Source organism: Mytilus trossulus, chromosome 8 (genome assembly GCF_036588685.1).
Source record: "Mytilus trossulus isolate FHL-02 chromosome 8, PNRI_Mtr1.1.1.hap1, whole genome shotgun sequence".
NCBI classification, from domain to species: Eukaryota; Metazoa; Mollusca; class Bivalvia; order Mytilida; family Mytilidae; genus Mytilus; species Mytilus trossulus.
The window spans coordinates 34326945-34348022 of NC_086380.1; the positions used below are offsets into that span (position 1 = coordinate 34326945).

The window sequence follows — 21078 nt, forward strand, 5'->3', positions numbered from 1 at the left end:
TTTTTTTTGGCCCTTCAAGACTATGTGGTAAGTGTTTAGCTCATAGTTGGACGGAATTGAAGACCCATACAGTGACCATAAAGTTGTTCATATCCTCATCACCTACAATTGCTTACATCTAATTTATTTGAACTCTTGTGGAAAATTGTCTTGCTATCATACCACAGTACCTTGTTTATATACTGAAAATACCAGGTAAGATCTTTCAATGTTTTTTAAAGAAGCCTGAAAGAAAATAACTTTAATTAATGATTTGCTGGTTATCTATCAATCCTGCAAGTAGGAAACACAAATTAACGTGTGTTCTATGCTCTAGTTGTTGTCACTTTGACACATTCCCCTTTTTCATTCTCAAATTAAAAGAATAAACACAATAAGAAAACAGCATATTTTTTTATAGTTTTTATTTCCCCCCTTCCCAGCATGATTAAATGTAAAACAAATGAAACAAACTTTACATGATGACTTGAAAAGAAAACAATTGGTTATGAATGATCACATTTGCTACCAAAAATGATTTGTGTACATATATGCTTACCCTGTCAATCAAGTTGATTTTGAAGTGAAATTTGTCTGCAAGATTAGTATGTTGATTTGAAAATGGATTTATGAAGTTTTTTTTATGGACTTTCATTCATACAAACACAATTGCCAAAGATGAGTATGAACTGCTAACATAATATTTGATCTATAACCCAATAAAAGAAAATCTTTAAATTTAAGACAGAAAACTCATATTCTTCAGATTTCAGTCAAAACTTGGAAAAAAGATGCATGCGGAATGAATAAAAAAGTTTTCTTCCCAGTCAGTGCTTCAACTTCATTATGTACAGGCAAACAGTTATTCCCTCTTAAGCATTTTAATTTTTACCTTAATTCCATGTGTCCATAGTTAAACAATTTTCAGTATATCTACATTGCTTCCCAAAATAACTCATTAGTTTCATCCGAATGTCAACCCATAAAAAATAATACCATCATATTTTTATTGCAAGAAAAAATTAACTATGGACACTGGAAAAAGCCTGACCCTTTTAACCTTTAACAAAACAATATAGATCCACCTAATTGTTGTCTCAACACCATTTTCCCTTAAAGCTATTTAATTTTAGTAAATGACACCCCACAATAAACAGGCTTCCAGCCCTTTCCAACATTATCTAAAGGTGCAAGTTTTGTATCCACTGAGCAAAAGGGATTAATCTGGAATTAACACACCTTTCATTAGATTGTCATAGCAAAACCTCATAAATAAAATTGGTTTAAAGAAATATCTCCACATATGAATATATACTACAAGTATTTCATATTTTTTGGTGTGTCAATCTATCATTTCACTAAAAAGTTCCCATATCTTTATTTCAAAAAAAAAAAAAAAAAATTAACAAAAATTCTCCAATTTTCTTCAAAATAAGAATTTATTTTAATTTGAAAAAACTTCAATTCAGAGATTCTCCTCACAATCAGACATTTCAACAAGATTCTTTTAATCTTTGTGGTAAATTTTCTTATTAACTTCTATTCTACATGTAATGAACTATAAACAATGATATAAGCAACCTTTGATCACTTGTACACTGATATTGATACACATGATTAAAACATCTGCACTTATACCACAAAGCTTATTCAAAGTCTTTCAACTCAGTAAAATAAAACAGTATAAAAAAAATAACAAAACCTACTCTAAAACAATAAACTATGTATAAAAAAAATGGTAAACAAAAAATCTCATAACATTTTTTTTTTCATTTTTGATTGTACATGTAGTCCCTTGTGGGTCAGTCTTTTGATATATTTAGAAAGGTCTATAGACAACATAGCTGCTATAGACCAATAAAGTTTAAAACCAACTGTGTAATCGTCCAATTAGGTCTATAGATAACATAGTAGCTATAGACCAATAAAGTTTTAACCCAATTATAGCAACAAAAAAATCAGTCGCATAAAACTAAACTGGTAAAATAATCGTTGCTCTGTTTTTAGACAAAACTATAGTTCACCAAATATCTTGCTTCACAAATATAGTCTTTCAAACAGCACCATTTCTAGTCATTGCACAAAAGTACATTGCATCTGAAGTAAACAATTCATGCTCCGATATAGAGCTAGGTAGGCACTTCATTCTGCACAACATCTTTTAAAAAAGTTAACATAGTCCTGTCACTCTTATAACATAGTGTCAGTTTACAAGAAGTAAAGACGATCTGCCAAGGCTGGTGATGGGTCTCTATGAATACTCTGTCCAACAAGGAAGGCAAGCTTATGTGCATACTGGCATGGAGCTGGAACTCGGATTGTACCCTGAAAGATTAAAGAAACAAGAGAATTAATATCAGATAAAACTATATTTTTTATAAAATCATTAAAACAGATTTTGGTCATCCATATGCATGATAAGGACTATGGTTCTCTCTCTCGTTGTTGAAGGCTGTTTGGTTGCCAATAATTGTTAACATCTACTTCATTTGACCTTTGATTGATAGCTGTTTCATTGGTTATAATACTACATCTCCTTACTTTTATATTCACATTACAAGCTAAATTACTCTTAAAGCAACTATGCATCAATGACCATAGTGGTCATTCTATAGAAGATCCATCACCAAATTTACTCCAATAGAAAAGGACCTAGGTTAAGAACATCTCTGTATTATATTGAATAAAAGTTAACCAACAGATGACAAAATGCCTGTTGCCAATGACTATGCTAGCTAAAGATTTCAACAACCTCAAGCTGCATCCTGGGTAATATAAAGACAAAATATTCAATGTATACATCTTACCGGCCAATTGTAATACAGATGGCACATCTTGTAGGTTAATCTCTGCATATGATCTGGTTTAAGTCCTGTTGTATCCCACACAACATTGTAATGAGTTGGGGTAACAGTTCCCTGTCTGACAGACTGACTTACAAGGAAGAAGTCATACCTACAAAAGGATACAAACATGAGTATGCAGTAAAGCACATATACACCAATACACACTTTTGTCATATATCAGTATGTTTTTTTATCTGAATGCAAACCAATAAAAGATCTTGAAATATTTAAGACAGAAACGTGGTAGTTATCAATAGAAGATAATAATGATCTGCAAAAGTGAACATGCTGAAAAACATCACTTGGTTAAATAATTATGATTGAATTTTATGTCATTTTATATTGCAAGTCTCTGACCATCACATGGTTCTACTACATGTTTACATATACTTAACATTATATTCAAGATATTCAAGATAGACATGCAAACTGTACAAAAAATTATAAAGACAACTAATAGTTTACCATATGCAGACTGCTCCTCACTCAATATAGTAATATTACTTACCACTCCGGTTTAGTTACTTCTGTATCAATGATGGTTCCTGGGGGTGGGTTACCCAATTGTCCTCTGTTCAAACTGGCAAAGAATCTGGTGTTGATCCTCTTCTTCACAACCACTACACCAACCTTAGGACTGAAATTATATATTTATAGATGATATTATATTTTCTGCTTCTCAAAAAAGAACAGATTATATAAAGATTACACCAGTAACATAGAATATGGGACTGAAAGAAAGGACATTACGAATGGTGACCTATTGTTGTTAAAATTTCTGTCATTTTGGTCTTGTGTGGAGAGTTTGTCTCATTGGTTATCATACCACATCTTCTTTTTTTATATTATATTTTTCCACTGAATTAAGCCAGTTATCTCCCTTTAGTGTGACAGGAATGACATAATCTAGGTTATTTTAAGGAGGTAGACCATTAAGGAAAATAACTCTTAAAATCATCAATACCTTTGTGTCAACCATTTTCATGAATATATTCTAAGCTTCTATGTTACATAGATTATTTTCTATCTGTTTCGGGTAAATGCTTAAAATACGTTGATGAAACTTGACTTTTACAAACACACAACTGATTTAAAGAGTTGTCTCCCTGAACCAAGGTCTACCACCATAATACATTGAGAAAAATGACCTAAAATGTTCATCAACTGCATCTCCTCAAAGTTTATAGCCTGATGATGATCTGATCTGGTATAAAACAAGGAAATCTTTCAACTAAAACATGATCACAGACCAGTATGTCTTGTTCAGAATAATCTTCCATTTTAATATACCAGTAAACTGTTAACATACTTTGTAGAATCTAAATGTTGTTTGAACTGTTTACCTGTTCTCAATCTGGACAACTGACCAACTTCTATAAAATCTTAACAAATAAGAAAAGTTCCAATTTCCCCCTTTTCCAAAAATTTAATTTGGTTCTTATAATTGATTGACAGATTTTTCAAACTTGTGTGATAGACATTGTCAATATGAACCTTTAATACAAGTTTCAAAAATATCTGACAAGAGTTATACCACAAGGCCACTAACAACGCATGCAACTTCCCATACAATATTAACATTTCTGAGGGGCGCAACTCTTTTTAAAAGTAGTTGATGGCACCGATTTTTGAATTGCATGAGAAATAGCTTATATAAACTTATGATGCTTCTTTTTTTTTTTTTTTTGAAATCCAAAAAGAATTGTAAGAGTGAGATTACTGACAAGTGGAAAGATGCTTGGTATTACTATGTCCGGGCCAGAGTTCGCTAACTGTCAGTCCTCAGGATTTTACCAACAAAATTTTGCTTGGACTGACACAATTTTAGTTTTTTTCAATAGAACTAATAGTGAGGACCAGTAGATTTTCTTCAAGGACCACCAGGGGAAAAAAGATTTTGTGAACTCTGCTGTCCCTGTGGGAATAACATTTGTGACCTACCTGTATTCTGTACCACCTGCTTTCTTGAAACAGTCAATCATCTGTGGTATTTCATGTTCATGTACAGCCTGGAGCTGTCCATCACCCACACCATCTCTAAACACAATAATTCTCTCTGGTAAGGCACCATTTACTTCATGGTACTTCTCAAGGGCACCTGCAATTCATTGTTATTATATTCTTGATCAGAGTTAATTGGTATATTAAATACAACAAATGAAACTCGATTTAATGCTGATTTGATTTTATAATATTTTTAGCAAGAACATATTGTAAAGCATTTGTTTAATAGTCAAGTGTTCTGTTGACTTTTTCAATCATGCATATGCATACAAATACAAAACATTTCTTTTTAAACTCTTTGCTGTTCTAAGAGGAAGAAAATCTAAGGCCAAATAAAAAAGCATGTGTGTTTCCTGTTTCCCTACCTACCCTATATTTTAAGCTTAGAAATAGCCTACCCTAAAGTTTTTTTGGTCATTTTTCAATAAGCACTGTTAAAGTCAGGATTTCTCTCCCATAGACTCAATGTAAAAAAAAATGGTAAAATAAAAAAAAATCCCTACCTACCTACCCTATTTTTTTCAAAGAGGAAACAGGAAACACACATATTATTTTATTTGGCCTAATACTTATTTTAACATAAAAGTCGAATTTATATGTTATTTCATTTGAGCGAGTCATTTATCAGTATAAAAGTAAAACCATGAATTTGCAACTATGGGCATGTGAAATATCGTATATAAATTTAACATATCTGCAGGTCTCTAAAACATATTTACCAAGTCTATAGATTTGTTTCTCTAGGCTTTTCACATACAACTTATATTGAAAATTTGCTAGTAAATCTCTTCTGGATAAATAAAATTACTTGAAGTATTTGAGAATGTTCGAAATTGTGACTTATTAGAATGTAAATCCAATTAAATTTTTCAATCAAACTTGATATTTGATGTTTACTTCCTACCCCCCCCCCCCCCCCCAAAAAAAAATTGAAAAATTATTTCAAATTTTTTTCTGCTTGAACATCCTTTTCTCTAAAACATGCAACTCAAGTTGTTGGTAAATAAAACCCATAAAATCATAACCTACAAGGCATTGATAAGCAAAAAGCAAAGAATTTTTATAAGAGTGTTGTCATTGAATAAGCGTACCTCTCAGTTTTATACATGCTCCATCAACGAGTTCCTGAGTCTGCATTTGGAATGTTGTACTAGAGTAATACCTGGTAAGATTTCTATTCATGCTACAGACAATACCTCCTACAGAACGTCCCTTCTTGGCTGAATCGTGGTATGTATCAATACCTACCACCATCAAACCTTTCAGCTGTAAACAAGAGCTGGCTTTTAAGTAACAAATAACCAACAAACAAAAAGAAAAAGTTGCAATGTGATTACTTTAAAATTGGTGAGTTTTTTTTTTTTTAATTTTAAGCTTTTTTTCAACTGAAATTACTGAACACAAAAGGTTGTCTTGTTGATTTATAATAATTTCTACAGTAAATCAAGTCCAAAGAATTAATGTATTTTCCTTCAACTTTATCCAGTTATCTATTCAGATTGCAGGTCAATAGGGATGCACTTTTATACAAAATTTGACAAAAATTATTCGACAATATTGGGAAGAAATTATCTTTTTTCTCAAAACAGTAACATTACTTGTAATCATATTGCAACACAACATAAACAAAATATATCTTCTCTTGTTAGTAATAAGCATTAAAAAGTTAATAAAGCAATTAGTACAGCTAATGTTCTTGTATACCTGCAATTTAACATCTTTTTTTTTACAATTACAGCAAAATGCCTCAAATGCGGGTAATATCTTTGGTGCACAAATTGCTAAATGAACCTTGAAATCTTTAATAGGTAAGGTATATTACCCTCCTTATGGAATAGTGTAGTCCTACCGACATAAATTGGTTATCTGTTGGACTGGTCTAATATTAAAGGAGGGTAGTAACTTAATGACTTCACAGTTCATCTAGCAAGAAAGCTAACCCAAGATATTTCCTTCACCTACACACATCAGGCATTTTGAAGTCATGTGGCAAGCAACACTAGACCAACCTTTTAGGTGGCTCTGGTTTTTGCTACTGCAGAACTTGTAAACATGGGGTGTTAAATGGTCAAGTAGAAATCTTTGATCTCTGGAATCACTTGTCACAATTTTGAGACAAGAAAGCTTTATAGAGAATTAAATCATTTTGAAATTTGTTAGTAAATAATGCTACAGGCTGTTCCAAAAAAACAAGACATGGGACAAAGAAAAGGCATTTCAAAATCTCATCTATGGTTGGACCTTTTTGTCAAGTTAAAATGTGAAGCAAATCTTAATTGCCTTCTCTTGGTACCATGCATGCTTAATTGGAACAACCCGTATGCTCAAGTTCTCAAAATTAGTAAGCCGCTGTTAATACGCAAAGCAAAATTAGTAACCCTTAAAAAATTTGCTAAGGGTCGATCTTTCTTTAAACTTTTATTGCAAGGTTATATAACCATGTTCCTGTATTTTCTTTTATGTAGAAGAACATTCAAAATATTTGTGGTAAGTACATTTCATCTTTTGAAACTTGAGGCATGTATATTTATATCAACAACATATCCCTTCATCTGAAGAAAAATATTGAATAAGAATGTAGCCTATTCATAAATTCTATTAGAAAGGCATATATAGTTTTTTTTTTTTATTAATCATTGTTTCATAAACTGTAAATAAAACATTTGAAATTAATTATGTTATAACATACAAACAAACAGCAAACAAGCATAGGCCAACATATAAAGCAAAGCATGTCATGCATCAGCAAACATGACATATACACAAAGCAAGGCCAACACATTACATAGAAAGCACATACAAGTATAATCACAGCACAAAAGCAGATGAAATGAAATAAATGAAAATGAACCAAAGATTAACTTATATCTCCACTTGGCTGTCCACTGAGAAAAAGGTATGCATCACAACTAAAAGACAGGCCAGGACCACAAGATAACCAGTTCATTTCTTTGATTAACCAGCCAAGTGTAGACATTCTTACCTTATATTATCAAGTTCCTAGTCCTCTCAACTTTTCAAATTCATACCTTAAAATGGTCACTTCCTCAAAATTAGCCTATCCATCAAACTACACCTATTCAGATCTTGTCGGATGTATACTTCTATAGAGTGACTATTTCAGATGACCTATACTTACCATACAGCAGTGATAATGATTGTACTAGAAAACCTCGAAAAACCCTTATAAACTCAAAATATACAGCCAACTGCTGAAATGCCAACCTTTCATACAGACTTTGAGACCATCAGACAACTCTTGCATCGAATGTTGGAAAGTGCAGCGTGAATAGTATCTTGTCAATGCTGGATTAATGCTGGCAACAACACCACCGACTGACCGACCTTTTTTGGCCGAGTCGTGGTAACTGTCAATACCAATCACCATCAAATTCTTCAGCTGATTGATGGGGAGAAACGAAAAGCAATGTAAATGAGTAGTGATAATATAGATGTAGGAAACGACTGTTTCAGAAAATTGTTTGCATCATTTGTCGAATTTTTTTTAAAAACTTCACAAGGAGATTAACTTCAAATTCTTTGATCAACAGCATTAAACTGGCAATATGAAGCTATTCAATGATAATTTTAATGCTGCATGTGATTAAAACTATTGAATATTCATTCATTTAATCCCTTTCCTAAAAAGCTGATCATAACATTTATTTGTTTAATTTGCTACAATACTGAAAGTCCTTTTTGAAATGCAGGTTCCAGAGCATTGAGGAAATCTTCAATGATAACTGAAGCTCCCAGAGTAAATTACTGAAACAGACATCCCAGAGTGATAATGTTTGAGGAAGCACAACACTCATGATAGCAAGTTTTACTAACCAATGATGTAGCAGTGACAGGAAATACTAAGGAGAGGAAACATAGATCACACATGTTAACAATTCAGAACCAAATGATATAATATATAAGGCCTAAATTTATATATTGTTCGTTTCCCCAAACCCGACCCTGCCAAGCAAGGTTTTGGTTGGTAGGTAGGGAAATAATTTTATTTTTCCAAAAAGCTTGAACAATATCGTACAATCCAGCAAGCCAGGAAATTGGAAATGAATAAAATAATATTTGATTTAGTTTTGACAATAAAATTTTATGAGTAGCACTAATTTTGCAGGGTCGGTCAGGATTGGGGAAACTAACAATATTTTATTTTAGGCCTAAAGCAATAAATATATATGTGTACAGAGCTATTCAATTAAAACTAATGTTGGAGGGTAGGAAAGGAAATTTGTTTTACATGGCTTGAGGGTCATTTGTAGTTTTATGCCATTTAAATATATGCAAAATTACACAAAGATTAATATTGGTAGTTTCTTTTAAAATCCATTTCAAGGGAATAGCTGGATTGTCTTTTCAAATGATTTTTTTTTTTTGCTCAAGGACTGTTTCATAAATAAATGTATGGGAAGGTTTCAGAAGGCACCACACCATGCATACAATTCTAAACGGATATTTTCTTTAAAATAAAATGTTCAAACAATTCTTTCTTAAATAGCCATCATCTATCAAATTTTAAATAAAGTGCATTCTTCCACCGCCCCATACTTTTAATTAAGGGAAAGCCCTAATGTCTAGTGCTATGCATGTTCATGAAATAAATAAATCTAATAGTTTAGCAGTTTTTAAAGCATCACCTCACACATTAAATTCTAATCAAAAACAAATACAGTAAGCACCCACACTGTGCACACAGCTACAACACTTAGTGTTGTAAAAAAACAAAATCACTATTTTTTTTTTCATTCTTCTGAATATTCAAGCATTTATCATGTTAAAATGTCTATAGCATAAATGTTTCTAATGCTGTACCATATCAATGTACATGGGATCCAGTGAAGGTACTTTGAAAACTCCAGAAGGGAATGAGGTCCAACTTTTACAGCCAATTTCCTAATGCATGTAAAGCAAAACTTTGGTTGGCTTGCTTGCTTTGTTCCTATGATTGTTTATACAAGCTTGGTAAATAAGATATACATCTTTAAACAATATATATAGGGGTAGTCGAAACCGTATATGTAATATTTGAATTTAATTGAGTGTTATCCTAATGATTGTACAAAATAAAAACAAAGCAAGGAAGCTAACTAAAGTCTTGCTCTACATGCTTTTGGAAATTAGCTGTAATAAAGTAAAATGTCAACACGATATTCCAACATTGGCTTTTTAGATGGAAAACTGATTGCCTTCCAAGGATATCATGCACATTGAAATGGAACTGCTTTAATACATCCTATAACCCCACACAGATGTTAATTCAAGATTAATGAATCCATTTGATAAGGTCATAATCCCAATATTTACACATATAATAAAATACAAACTATACAATTTTAACACCAATGACAGGATAGTAAGTATGGATAACATACGACTTATATATATTACTCCAGTTAGCAATATCACATTAGATTTATTATACTTAATGTTTCCTTTAGTGGTGCTTTCAAAACTTACTGGAATTTCTAGATGCCAAACCTCTCCACCAAGTTTACAATTCAACTGGATAGCTATTTTAGTAGCGACTGACATCAACATCTGTTTCTTGGACAAAGTTCTGCCTACTACAACCTGACTAGGAACTACAAAATTCATTCAATATTATCAGATTTAAGTGAAATTACAAAAGAATAAATCCCCCACCATGCAAAATCAATATATTAATTGATGAAAGTAGAATTCATTATCTCCCCTTTAAAATGTTAAGACCTGTATACATATCTAAATTTATTGCTCTTATTTCATCCTGTGCTGGTGGATTATCAGTCCCCAAGGTTATCATCAGCTCAGTTGTCAGCCCTTTAGTACTGACATAATCCTTTATTGAATAGTGAAATTCTAAAGAAACTAAGGTTTGAAATCATCAGGCAAATTTGGCTTTAAAATGGATTTGGCTATTGGGTTATTATTGGACAAATAGCTCTTATTTATCTCGGTTCTAAAAGAATCTTTGGCTTTTTGAGTGTTTCTGATGAAAATAAATCCAGAAAAGCACTGTGGACTCCATGAAATTTATACATGTTTTAATTTTTGGATAAATTTGAATGTACAACCATGTTATTTAAAATAAACTTCATGATCACACCACTACAAATTTATTCCCATACCTGGGTGATCAACACAGCAGAATTTTTTGATGGCATCATATCTGTCCTTTCTGTTTGTTGGCAAAATACACAAAGCCATCTGTGTGTCTTGCTGTACTTGCTGTCTAAGAGCAGAGAGGTAGCTATCATTCCTATCATCTGGAATTTCACATCTGAAAAGCGAGAAGGCAATGGCATATAGACTTGTAACAAGCAAGCTAATGAAAAATCTTGTACATTATTCTAACTGCATTCATTGAATCTATTTTCACACAACAAAAGATCATTTATAAACTGGAAAAAGAATACACTATTACAACTGAGGGCTATTCCAGAAAAAAATGTTATGGAGAATTATAGTGTGAAAAGTTGCTCTGATACCCATACCCCATCCTTTGAGTGCCTCAATATAACTTACGGAGTAGGTTGAGCAATCCTCATTCCCATGGGAGGTCCAACTTTGCTCAAGGTTTGGACCAAGTCTTGAGCCATTGCAGAGTTTTTCCTTGTGAACACTATTACCCATCTTTGAAGGTCTACTGGAGTAACCAATTCTTTTCCTCTCATGTCTCTTGACCAATCAGCATCTTCTTGCTTATAATTCAGCTGCAATATGGATATATGTGATTAGTTCATATTTTACACAATACTTCAAAGTACACACACAAGACACAGTTCTCAATCATTTTTTTTACTAGGGAGTACCTTCTTTCACGAGTCATTTTATATCTCAACCTGTTCCACCCAATTACTTCCTTTGTGATTTTTTTATATATGAATTATAAACCAGGGTCTATGCAATGCTAGTATATTGTTGCAATAGAAGAAAATTAAAGTCCTGGTTCCAGCCCCTGTTTGGAAGGAAGTAAAGAAGAATCAGATTTACTCTTAACATTGTTAAGATGATTTTATAGGCACTTTGTATTTTTTAAATGTAAAAAAATTTAAATTATAATATATACCAGTATTCATATTGGTTATTTAACAAAATTTTGAATTATACATTCAACATTATATTTCACACACTGGCAAGTATAAATACCTGTTAACCATTAACAATGAAGTCACAAAATAGTACATTTTCTACCTGATGTTCAGTGGTTAATAAATGTTTCTTGTTTTTATGTAGATAGGACTGTTGGTTTTCTGGTTTCAATGGGTTTACACTTATCATTTATGGGGCCATTTCCAGCTTGCTGTTCTGTGTTAATTTGACATATAATGGTTTACTTTTACAAATTGTGACTTTGATTGAGATTTTGGCACCCATACCATATCTTCTTATATGTATGTAATACTTACAACAGCATCATATCTCTGCATAATCTTCTCTGGAGGAGCAACACGAGCATTAATCTGTACCAGATCTTGTGAGAAGCGAAGCCCCCAACCTCCCATTTCCGTCTTTACAGCTTGGTTACTGAAATTAAAACAAATGAAGGAACATAAAGAGTCGGTCCATCAAAACTCATTACAATGTGTAAAATAACTACAATAAACAACCAAATGTGGCATGACTGCCAATGTCACAACAATCCATTTCGAGTTGGGAGTTCAGTTAAATGAATCATTTTAATTGGCAATTTTTTTAACTAATCATTTGTAATTTGCCTTTTCTTGTTGAAAATTATCTATTTCATTTTTATCTATGTATACTTCTGTTAACTTACTTGTTGATATTGTTTTGAAGGGGTTGGCATATGTTAATGGTCTAATAAAAGTAGAACATGGAATTGCTAATTAGAAATAATTTCAAATCTATGGTCATCAAATGTTGTTCTCTGTTTCAAGATGAACGTTGTTCTTTTAAAATCAAGTCAACGAAAAAGATAAAATGTTCATTAAAATAAATTTTATAAGCAAAGAGTTCAAAATTCTTTATTTTTAGATAAAAGTAGAAAGGTATCTTACGTGTTGATCTGGTTGATGAAGTCTGTTAAGGTTTGTGTTCTACCCTGAGGTGCAATTCTAGTGTGAGCTGCTACATCCTTCATTACACTAAAATCGGCTCTAGCTTCATCTGATAGTCCAGTTAAACAGCACAATTCTGGTAGTAAGTATAATATGTCTGTTCTTCCTACTTTTATGTCCTTTTTCTTAGGTCTGCTTACCAACAAAGGCTGATTGAGGTCATTTATTGTTATGGAATAATTTTTCTTATAATAGTCTACATATGAGATTTCTTCTCCTTTCCTGAGTGTAAATGTTGATGTGGGCCTCTTATCCCATTCAAAATCATCTACACGATATGTCTTGTTATTGTATCTGAAATGTAATACATCAGAAGTTGTACTTTGACTTGTTTGCTCAACAAAATATGTAATGGATATTTATAAAGAGATAACATTACATAAATCAGTCAAGAAACATTGATAAGCTTTTTCTTTCACAAGAGAAAACCAAACTTTAAAATGTCTTTCTTCCTATTTTCGATCAGCAAAGAGATAGTGGTCATAGATTTACATCATCAATTATGGCATCCACTTTTTCAATAAATATCACAGCACAAAAACAAGAAGTTTCCAGGCAAAATTGAATTTTGACCAATTAAGAATTGTATCATATTTTTTGTGTGTTTTCTTTTATATGAATATAATTATACATTAACCGGTTAAGGAAGTATAAATAGTCTGTAAAATGGAGAAAAAAAATTGTATCAATACAATTTCTTTACTATCAAGAATGGCAGAAATTAACAGATACTTAGTCTAGCAACCTACCTTGTCAGTACAATAGATCCTACAAATTTTCTGATACAGTTTTCATAAAAGGCATCTCCAGCAGAACGATTGTACATCTCGTACATAATATCAAGAACTGTATCACTTCTTAAGATCTTGTGAGAAATGTCAGCACACAGTAATGTTTGTGTTTCATATCTCAATATGGAAGTTACAAATCCAGGCATTACTTCAAGTCTAAAAATAGAAAATAATAGCACATTAAAAAGTTTGTTTATTATGTTAAATATTTCTCAAGATACAAACAGTGAAACAAAATGAACTTAAGTTTGTAATCCATGTTTATATTTTGTTCCTGTACATCATATTTGTTTGTTTTTTTGCTTTGCATTAAATTAGTTTTCTTTTTTTTAATTCTTCTACATATTGTTTTGTAAGGGCCTTTTATAGCTTGCAAGATAGTTGGATTTACTCATGGTCTTGGTCTCCCATGGTTAGTTCTAATTGGATATCATACTTTTTGCTCATGTCATATGTCCCCCAAGCACAGCACAGTTTAACTTCCTACAGGAGAGTCTACCCTTTTTTTATAGCAGTTTTTGGTAATGAATCACTAAAACCGCACCCAGAGGTGGGCCTCAGCTGGCCCCTAAAAAAAATTCTTCAAATAGAGCAACATTTAGTCAAAGGACAAAATAAGCTTACTTGTGTTGAGGAATTTGAACTGCCAATTTAGGATTGAAATAATTTCTTCCAATAAGCTGCATATCCACCATTGTTAGAACCCTAAAATATAAAATGTGAAAAATAAAGTGTGAAGTACAAACATGCAACTACATGTAGGAATGAAGCACAATACATTTCCTGTAATAGCTAGTTATTTTGATAATTGATTAACAATCTTTAAAAAAATAAACTAAGAGAAATTCCAGTATTTTAAGTTACAAGTACTTATAATCAAAAGAACTGGTTTTTTTTTTAAATGTTTATTTATATTTAAAAGTTATCTGCTGTTTGATACCAATAATTGCTCGTTATATATATATAATCCTTGCATTTATTTATTTATCTAGAGAACATGTTTTTGATTCAGATAATTTAACACAAGACATCAATGAGACCAAAATACTAATTTAGGGTACACCCATGAAAAGGGATAATAAAGTAAAATTTTGTCAGAATGCTAAATTTAAACAAGAAATATTTTTTTGTCACATTTTGCGCTACATTCACCTGGAATTGTACTCACCTTCTGAAGATTATATTGAAAACTTGTAAACACTGAGGACTAGTGGGTGGCAGTTCATTGGTCAATGTAATGGTCACTCGGACCTGTGTATCATCAAAATTCTTTTTTGAATATACCTCTGTTACCTAAAAATGATATCAATGAGGATCTATTATTTGAACAAGACAGAATACACTACATAAACATGTATATATGTTCCAGAAACCATAGTATAAGTAAATTCGGATAGTGTAGTTTAAATATATCTTTGAAGGGTTCCTTAAGGATGTACTTGGGCGAGGTTTTGGAATTTGTGTCAAATGTTTGGACTCCTTGGTGTTTTTCCAGACAAAACAATGTATAATCTCTTGCCCCATAACACCCATTTATTTTTTCATATAAGATTAAATACCTCATGAATGGTCATTTGCCAAAATTTTAGAAGATTCTTAATTTTCTTTCTTTTGTTTCGAGACCCAATAATACCAATGCAAACATAAGGTAAAAGTCTGAGTCGGTCTTTTCGCGCCATATTTTAAATCTCAATTATCTCGAAAAGGAGGTCCATGACCTATCAATATTTTTATCATTAATTTTTGCTCTACCAGCTTATAGAATCAATTTCAACTTCTTAATTTATTAATTTTCAACTGACCTCACCTAAGTACATCCTTAACATTGCATGCTTTTGTTGTATATAAATTAATGTTCAGAAGAACACCATACAAATACCTAACTAACATAGACCATGCTGCTTTGTTAAATGTGAAGATGTATATCATACAATAATAAATAATAGAAATATTCACTTGCTACATACGTTTTGCTGTAGTTTGTGAGGCAAGAACAGAACCATTCCATCAAAGGCTTTAGTCTTTCCAAGAAGTTCTTCATGGTGAAATAATAAGGCAATTTTCAACCTCTTGCTATCTACAGGTGGGTTGAAATCAACATGGTATTGATATAAATGCCAATCTGGTTTTGATTCAAGTTTGAAATAGTTTGTTTTCACTGGTAATGCTGTCCCTGATGTTCCTATAAAATAAAAGAAAGTTGGTAATTATTTCCAACCTTTTTTCAGGAACACATTCCTTTTAAATGTAACAAAAACTATATTCTGATTTAACTTGCTGTGGTTGCCATATGCCTCCATTGATGTTATAAGCTTATATCAGGAATCTTTTTTGTAATCTGAGCCTTTTACAACTTCTTATGCATTTTGTAGTGGGATCTTTGTTGAAGGGTGTACTACAACTTGAAGTAAATTAAATCAGTCATTTGAAATGTTTCTTCTTTTTTTACCACTATACCTTAGAACCCCCTTAAATTTAAAATCTTGCATTTCTATGTAAAATCTAATTGTTGCAAACTTTTGCATAGTAATCCTTTATTATAAACAAGAACAAAAAAGTTTGTCAATATTGCAACGAAAAAATTGGTGAGTGTGTTTCAAGTGAATCTAGTTACATGTACTTGTGATACTTTAATTTTGACATATAGGACCAAAAAAAACCCCAACACCATTATTTTTAAACAAACAAGCTAGAATTTGAATGAAGCACACCATTCTTAGCATCTTATTTGATGGATTTTATTTGGTATAGTAGTTAACCTCGTTTGTCAGTAATCCATGCAGGCTTAGTTTCTGGATCTGTATAACGAGGTCTTCTTTTAACCTGACTAGCATCACCAGTCCCAATACTCATCTTAGCAAGTTCATCGGCTGGAACCTGGCCTTCGCCCCCGCCCATACCTGGACGTGGTACAGCAGCTCCACCCCTGTAGGTGGCCCTACCACTAGGCCCTGGGGGACCTCCTGCAGGTGCTGGAGCAGGAGCTGAAGAAGTTGGAGCCTGCAAAACAAACAAGAATTTAAAGCATTTCAAACAACTTAAAAGTCTTTATCCAATACATTTTTGCAGTAAAAAAAATCTTTCAAAGCTGTGTACCCCTCCCAATCCAACAAATTCTGTATAATTTTTTTTCTTATTGTTGGAAGCATTACACTGATCTTGAGTTGTTAACAGCCCCAACCTTAGATATTTGGTCACCTTGAACAATTGTCTCATTGGCAATCATACTACATTTCTATATCAAATTATAACAGAAGTAAAACTGACAAAAATATTGAAATTGATCAAGTTTATTAGTATCACAACTCAAAATACATATACTCACTGGCATAGACTGGGACTCTCCTTCCCCTGGTCTTCTGGCTGGCTCTGTCTGATCTGCTCCACGGGCTCGGCCCCGAGCTCTACCTCTAGCACGACCAGACATTTTCTGTGAAAAAAAATGAATTTTCATATGTTTTATTCTTATACTGATTTAGAATTGATTTGCTATGAATTGTGATGTTGCACTTAATAGATATATATAAAAAATTGACATGCGACTTATCTTTATATTACTCAACTTTGTACTCATTTATCAATGAAGATCACTGTTTACTAAAAGAATTTAAAATAGAAATAGAAATGAAAGCTTAAAAATGATGAAAACTCTCTTTATTTCATTATTTATAGTAATTGACCACTCAAAATTTTAAGCGACCAGTATTTACCATTGCAATTTTTAACCAGATGCTCCTCAGGGACCACCTTTGTACGACTGCAGAGATCGTACCCTGAACAGTTGGGAAAGTATGGAGACAACATTCAAGCTTGATACTGCCTGAATTTGGATTGTGTTCAAATTTCTGACACAATATAGATTTCTCACACAAAATAAATGTGGTCGAAGATCTTACAAATTTATTGCTCATTACTGTCAGTGCGCAATTAAAGATTTCATCTTGAAAACTTTTTCAAAAATTTGAAATTTTGAACAAAAAAAATATGAATCCAGTTAAATAACTTGTAACCCCCCCCACCCCAACTGAATCCAAACCTTCTACTTGTGGTAATTTACATTGTGGTACAATTTCAGAGCAATCAAAATATTTATACACAAGTTATTATCATGAAACAAAAACAGGCGCGTAGCTCCCTATACGCCAACACGCAGTTGCGTGCACATCGGTTCGGCATGCAAAAAAAGTATTGCAAAATTTAAAATTTTAAAGAAATCACATATGTTGCCACTTTTTTGATTGATGAAATGTCATTTAATAACGGCACTTTGTATTAAAATAGAAGTTTTATTGGAGATCATGCATGACAAAATCGGACACTAATTAACTTGTATCTTTTACAAGATTTGAATTTGTTATACTCAGTCTAATACATATAGCATCGGAGCACATTCACAGAGTACGGTTTATCTGTTTGGAATGTACAAGATGTACCAATCGGGCCGGCATTAACTCCTTTGATATCGTTGAAATTATGCCACGGCGATGTGTTCGAAGGACTACCAGGGCCACTCATCCTGCAAACACGCCAAAACAGTATTGGAAAGTCTCATTATAATTTGCGTTTATAGACCATATGATAATGGAACTGGAGAGAGGAGTCGCGTCTGGTATTATCAGAAAATCGTTTCTCTGTGCCGTATCTGCTTCCTCGTGTTGTAGGAAATATAACACACGAAAAAATCTCAACATTGTCTGAGACATACGAAACTGACCTGGTATGTTATATGGACGAATTCAATTGGGAGGTCGCTCGATGGCAAACACGTACACTGGTTTATAACATCTCGCGAGTGCTACCGTGGTGATCTATCAGTGTACTACGTTTGTTGAAATCAAATGTACGATCAACAATGAACAATGACAGGTTACCATCGCTAGCATTACTGCATATTCACCGAGATTTCAGTGTGAATATTGACAAATAAATAGAGAATATAAAAAAAGAAGATGTGGTATGATTGCCAAGCTCGTTTCTGCCTAGACCCGAAGAGCAGATTTTGGACAATTTTGAGTAAATTCTGTATCAGAAAAATGTGTAGTTTATGTTTTCAATTAACCATGATTTACTTTATTCAGAAGCTTTATGAATAGTTTTACATTCATAAATTGTTTCTAAGTCATATCTACATCATGTACATGTAGCTCTTCTTTAGACTGTCCTATGACCGAAAACCGAAAAAAACCATTTTCCTGCATAAAAGGGTCCCCAAAAATTTTTCGCCTCGCTTACGCTCGGCGGTAGATGCTTGCATATCGTTTCTTTCTAGCTACGCCCCTGAAAAAAATGCTTGTTTTGAGCCCCCTTATACTTTAACGGTTTGGAACATCATCCCCAAAATTAATCTCAGTCTTCCTTTTGTGGTATTGCACTCAAATTAAATTTCAAAAAGATCTATTAACGAAAACTGAACATATTGTTCGGAAACCAAATATGTCTTCGGATGATAACATCATACCAATACATGATCTCAAAAAACTTAAGTGATCATATAAAAAGATAATTCTTTGGGGAAGTTTTTCCATTCATATTTAAAAAATTAAGTTAAATAACCCATTTTTAGAAAATTTTGTTTATAGCACTGAAATGTAGTGCAAATAATTTTGACGTCTGGCAGGGCTATTTTAAAAATTTTCATTTATCTCTTCCTTTATGTAAGCTTCACCTACTTTATTTTTTCTTTTTTTAAAGAGTTTCAGTGACCCATCGATTCAGACATTTTTACTCGTGTTTTCTAAAGGATGTCAAGATCATCATGTGACTGCCAGAAAAGTGTTGATTTAAGCAAATGACCATAATCGAACCTCTTGTTTATTTACCAATGCAAGACGTGTAAATGTCCAGAGAGATTCGGAATGTTATCATGGTTGGCACTAAAAGCTTAAATCGATCTCTTATAAAGGAGGTGAAAAAAGTATAAAAAATATTTGCATATTTATGTCTCAAGGTCGGGAAAACTCTCGAAGGTAGGTGAAGCTTACATAAATGAAGAGATAAATTGACAATGAACAAATCGATATCCGATTTATATAATTCCAAGGCTGTTAGTTGGCACCAGAAACAACGAAGCAGTGCATCCATTTTGGATGGCAAAACAGCCGATGGACGTCAGAGTAATCTCAAACTACTCAAATAAGGGATTTGTACTCATTTGAGGAAAGGAATAGTTCCATTTGGTGGGTTGTCCCCAACCCCTTAGAAATTTATTTATCAGGGTATGATATGCCTTTAAACTTTTCCAGATGAGCAGGTTTGTCTGCTTTGAATTCTACTCTAGTCAAATTGGCACCCGGTATACTCAAATTTGCACATGGTTAAATCAGCACTTGATATAGTCAATTCCACATCATTGTTGGGTTTGTTTTAAATAAATTTTTAACAGTAATTTAAGCTAAAACTGTAAAAATAAGGAATGGGTTGTCCAGATCATTTTTAGTGTTTACGCAAAAAGAGTTCAATAAGGAAGGGTTTGTCCAGAAATATCTAGCCAAAGGCAAGGGGGCCTCAGAACCGAAAGTTACGAGGACCACAACTTCTCTTTGAGTCGATTGTAGTTTCGGCCGGCCGATATTAACACTGTTAATTATTTGACAAGGAGCTATAGAATGATAAGTGCTACGTTACTGAACAATAATGTCAATATTGTTTACCTCGGCTTCTTTATAACAAAATGGCTGCCTACGTCAATAAAAATCGCATGCTATCTTCACTTATGGTATTGAAAAAAAAGTAAAGAATCTAAAAGAGTCACTTATAATTTATAAGTAAACCAATTTAAATTGTTTAGTAAATTTTGCTTGATGAAGGCAGAACTAACCGCGTTGCTCGTCCCTCAATCCGACAACATACAACACGTGTCAAACCACAAACAAAAGACATTCTTTGGTTGATTGCATCTCAAACAAAACAAACTTTTCATTCACATCTTGCTATGAGCTTAAAGAACATGCAATTTTGTTTGTAATTTATCAAACAAAATTGGTGATTACAAACTTATTTACTTTAAAATTTCTTTGATCTGTTCAATATGTGTGTCACTCTCACTCTTGTTGCTGAAATGGTTAACCGCGGGAAGTATTATCACGTGGTACGATCAAGGGTACGCGATCAAGGACCAATCAAATTGCCCTGTATCATTGATGGACTCAGTAGAGCAGAACGGAGTTTCGGAGCGGTGCAAAACCAGATCTAGTTTAATTTATAACGCTCAATTTTATTTTATTTTAAAAGGTAATGAGGATTGATTTAAAACAAGAAAAAAATAGTATAAATAAAAGCTATAAATAGAGTCATGGCCGTTATCAAGTTTTGCTGAAATTCGAGATGGAATCTTTATTTTCGCGCGGCAAATCATCGAGATTAATAAGGCGTAGCGTGGACTAGCGTTGCCTC

At 32.7% G+C, this 21078-nt stretch overlaps 1 protein-coding gene across 4 annotated transcripts; it reads right to left on the bottom strand.

Moving 5' to 3' along the window:
• Positions 1 to 1365: 1365 nt before the first annotated feature.
• Positions 1366 to 20796, bottom strand: LOC134680870 (piwi-like protein 1). 4 transcript variants are annotated; one of them, XM_063540141.1, is made up of 17 exons: positions 20688 to 20796; positions 17012 to 17116; positions 16446 to 16686; positions 15654 to 15868; positions 14855 to 14979; positions 14311 to 14391; positions 13645 to 13842; positions 12836 to 13189; positions 12227 to 12344; positions 11343 to 11530; positions 10946 to 11097; positions 10296 to 10420; positions 5921 to 6095; positions 4767 to 4923; positions 3334 to 3462; positions 2787 to 2934; positions 1366 to 2304 (listed from the first exon to the last, which is right to left on the bottom strand). In XM_063540141.1, exons 2-17 carry the CDS (start codon positions 17111 to 17113, stop codon positions 2188 to 2190), a joined length of 2625 nt encoding a protein of 874 aa, XP_063396211.1. In that variant the 5' UTR covers positions 17114 to 17116; positions 20688 to 20796; the 3' UTR covers positions 1366 to 2187. The 4 variants fall into 4 exon arrangements, with proteins under 4 accessions (XP_063396211.1, XP_063396212.1, XP_063396213.1 ...); XM_063540142.1 differs by lacking the exon at positions 5921 to 6095 and adding an exon at positions 8055 to 8229; XM_063540143.1 differs by lacking the exon at positions 20688 to 20796 and adding an exon at positions 20337 to 20444.
• Between the last annotated feature and the right edge of the window lie 282 nt (positions 20797 to 21078).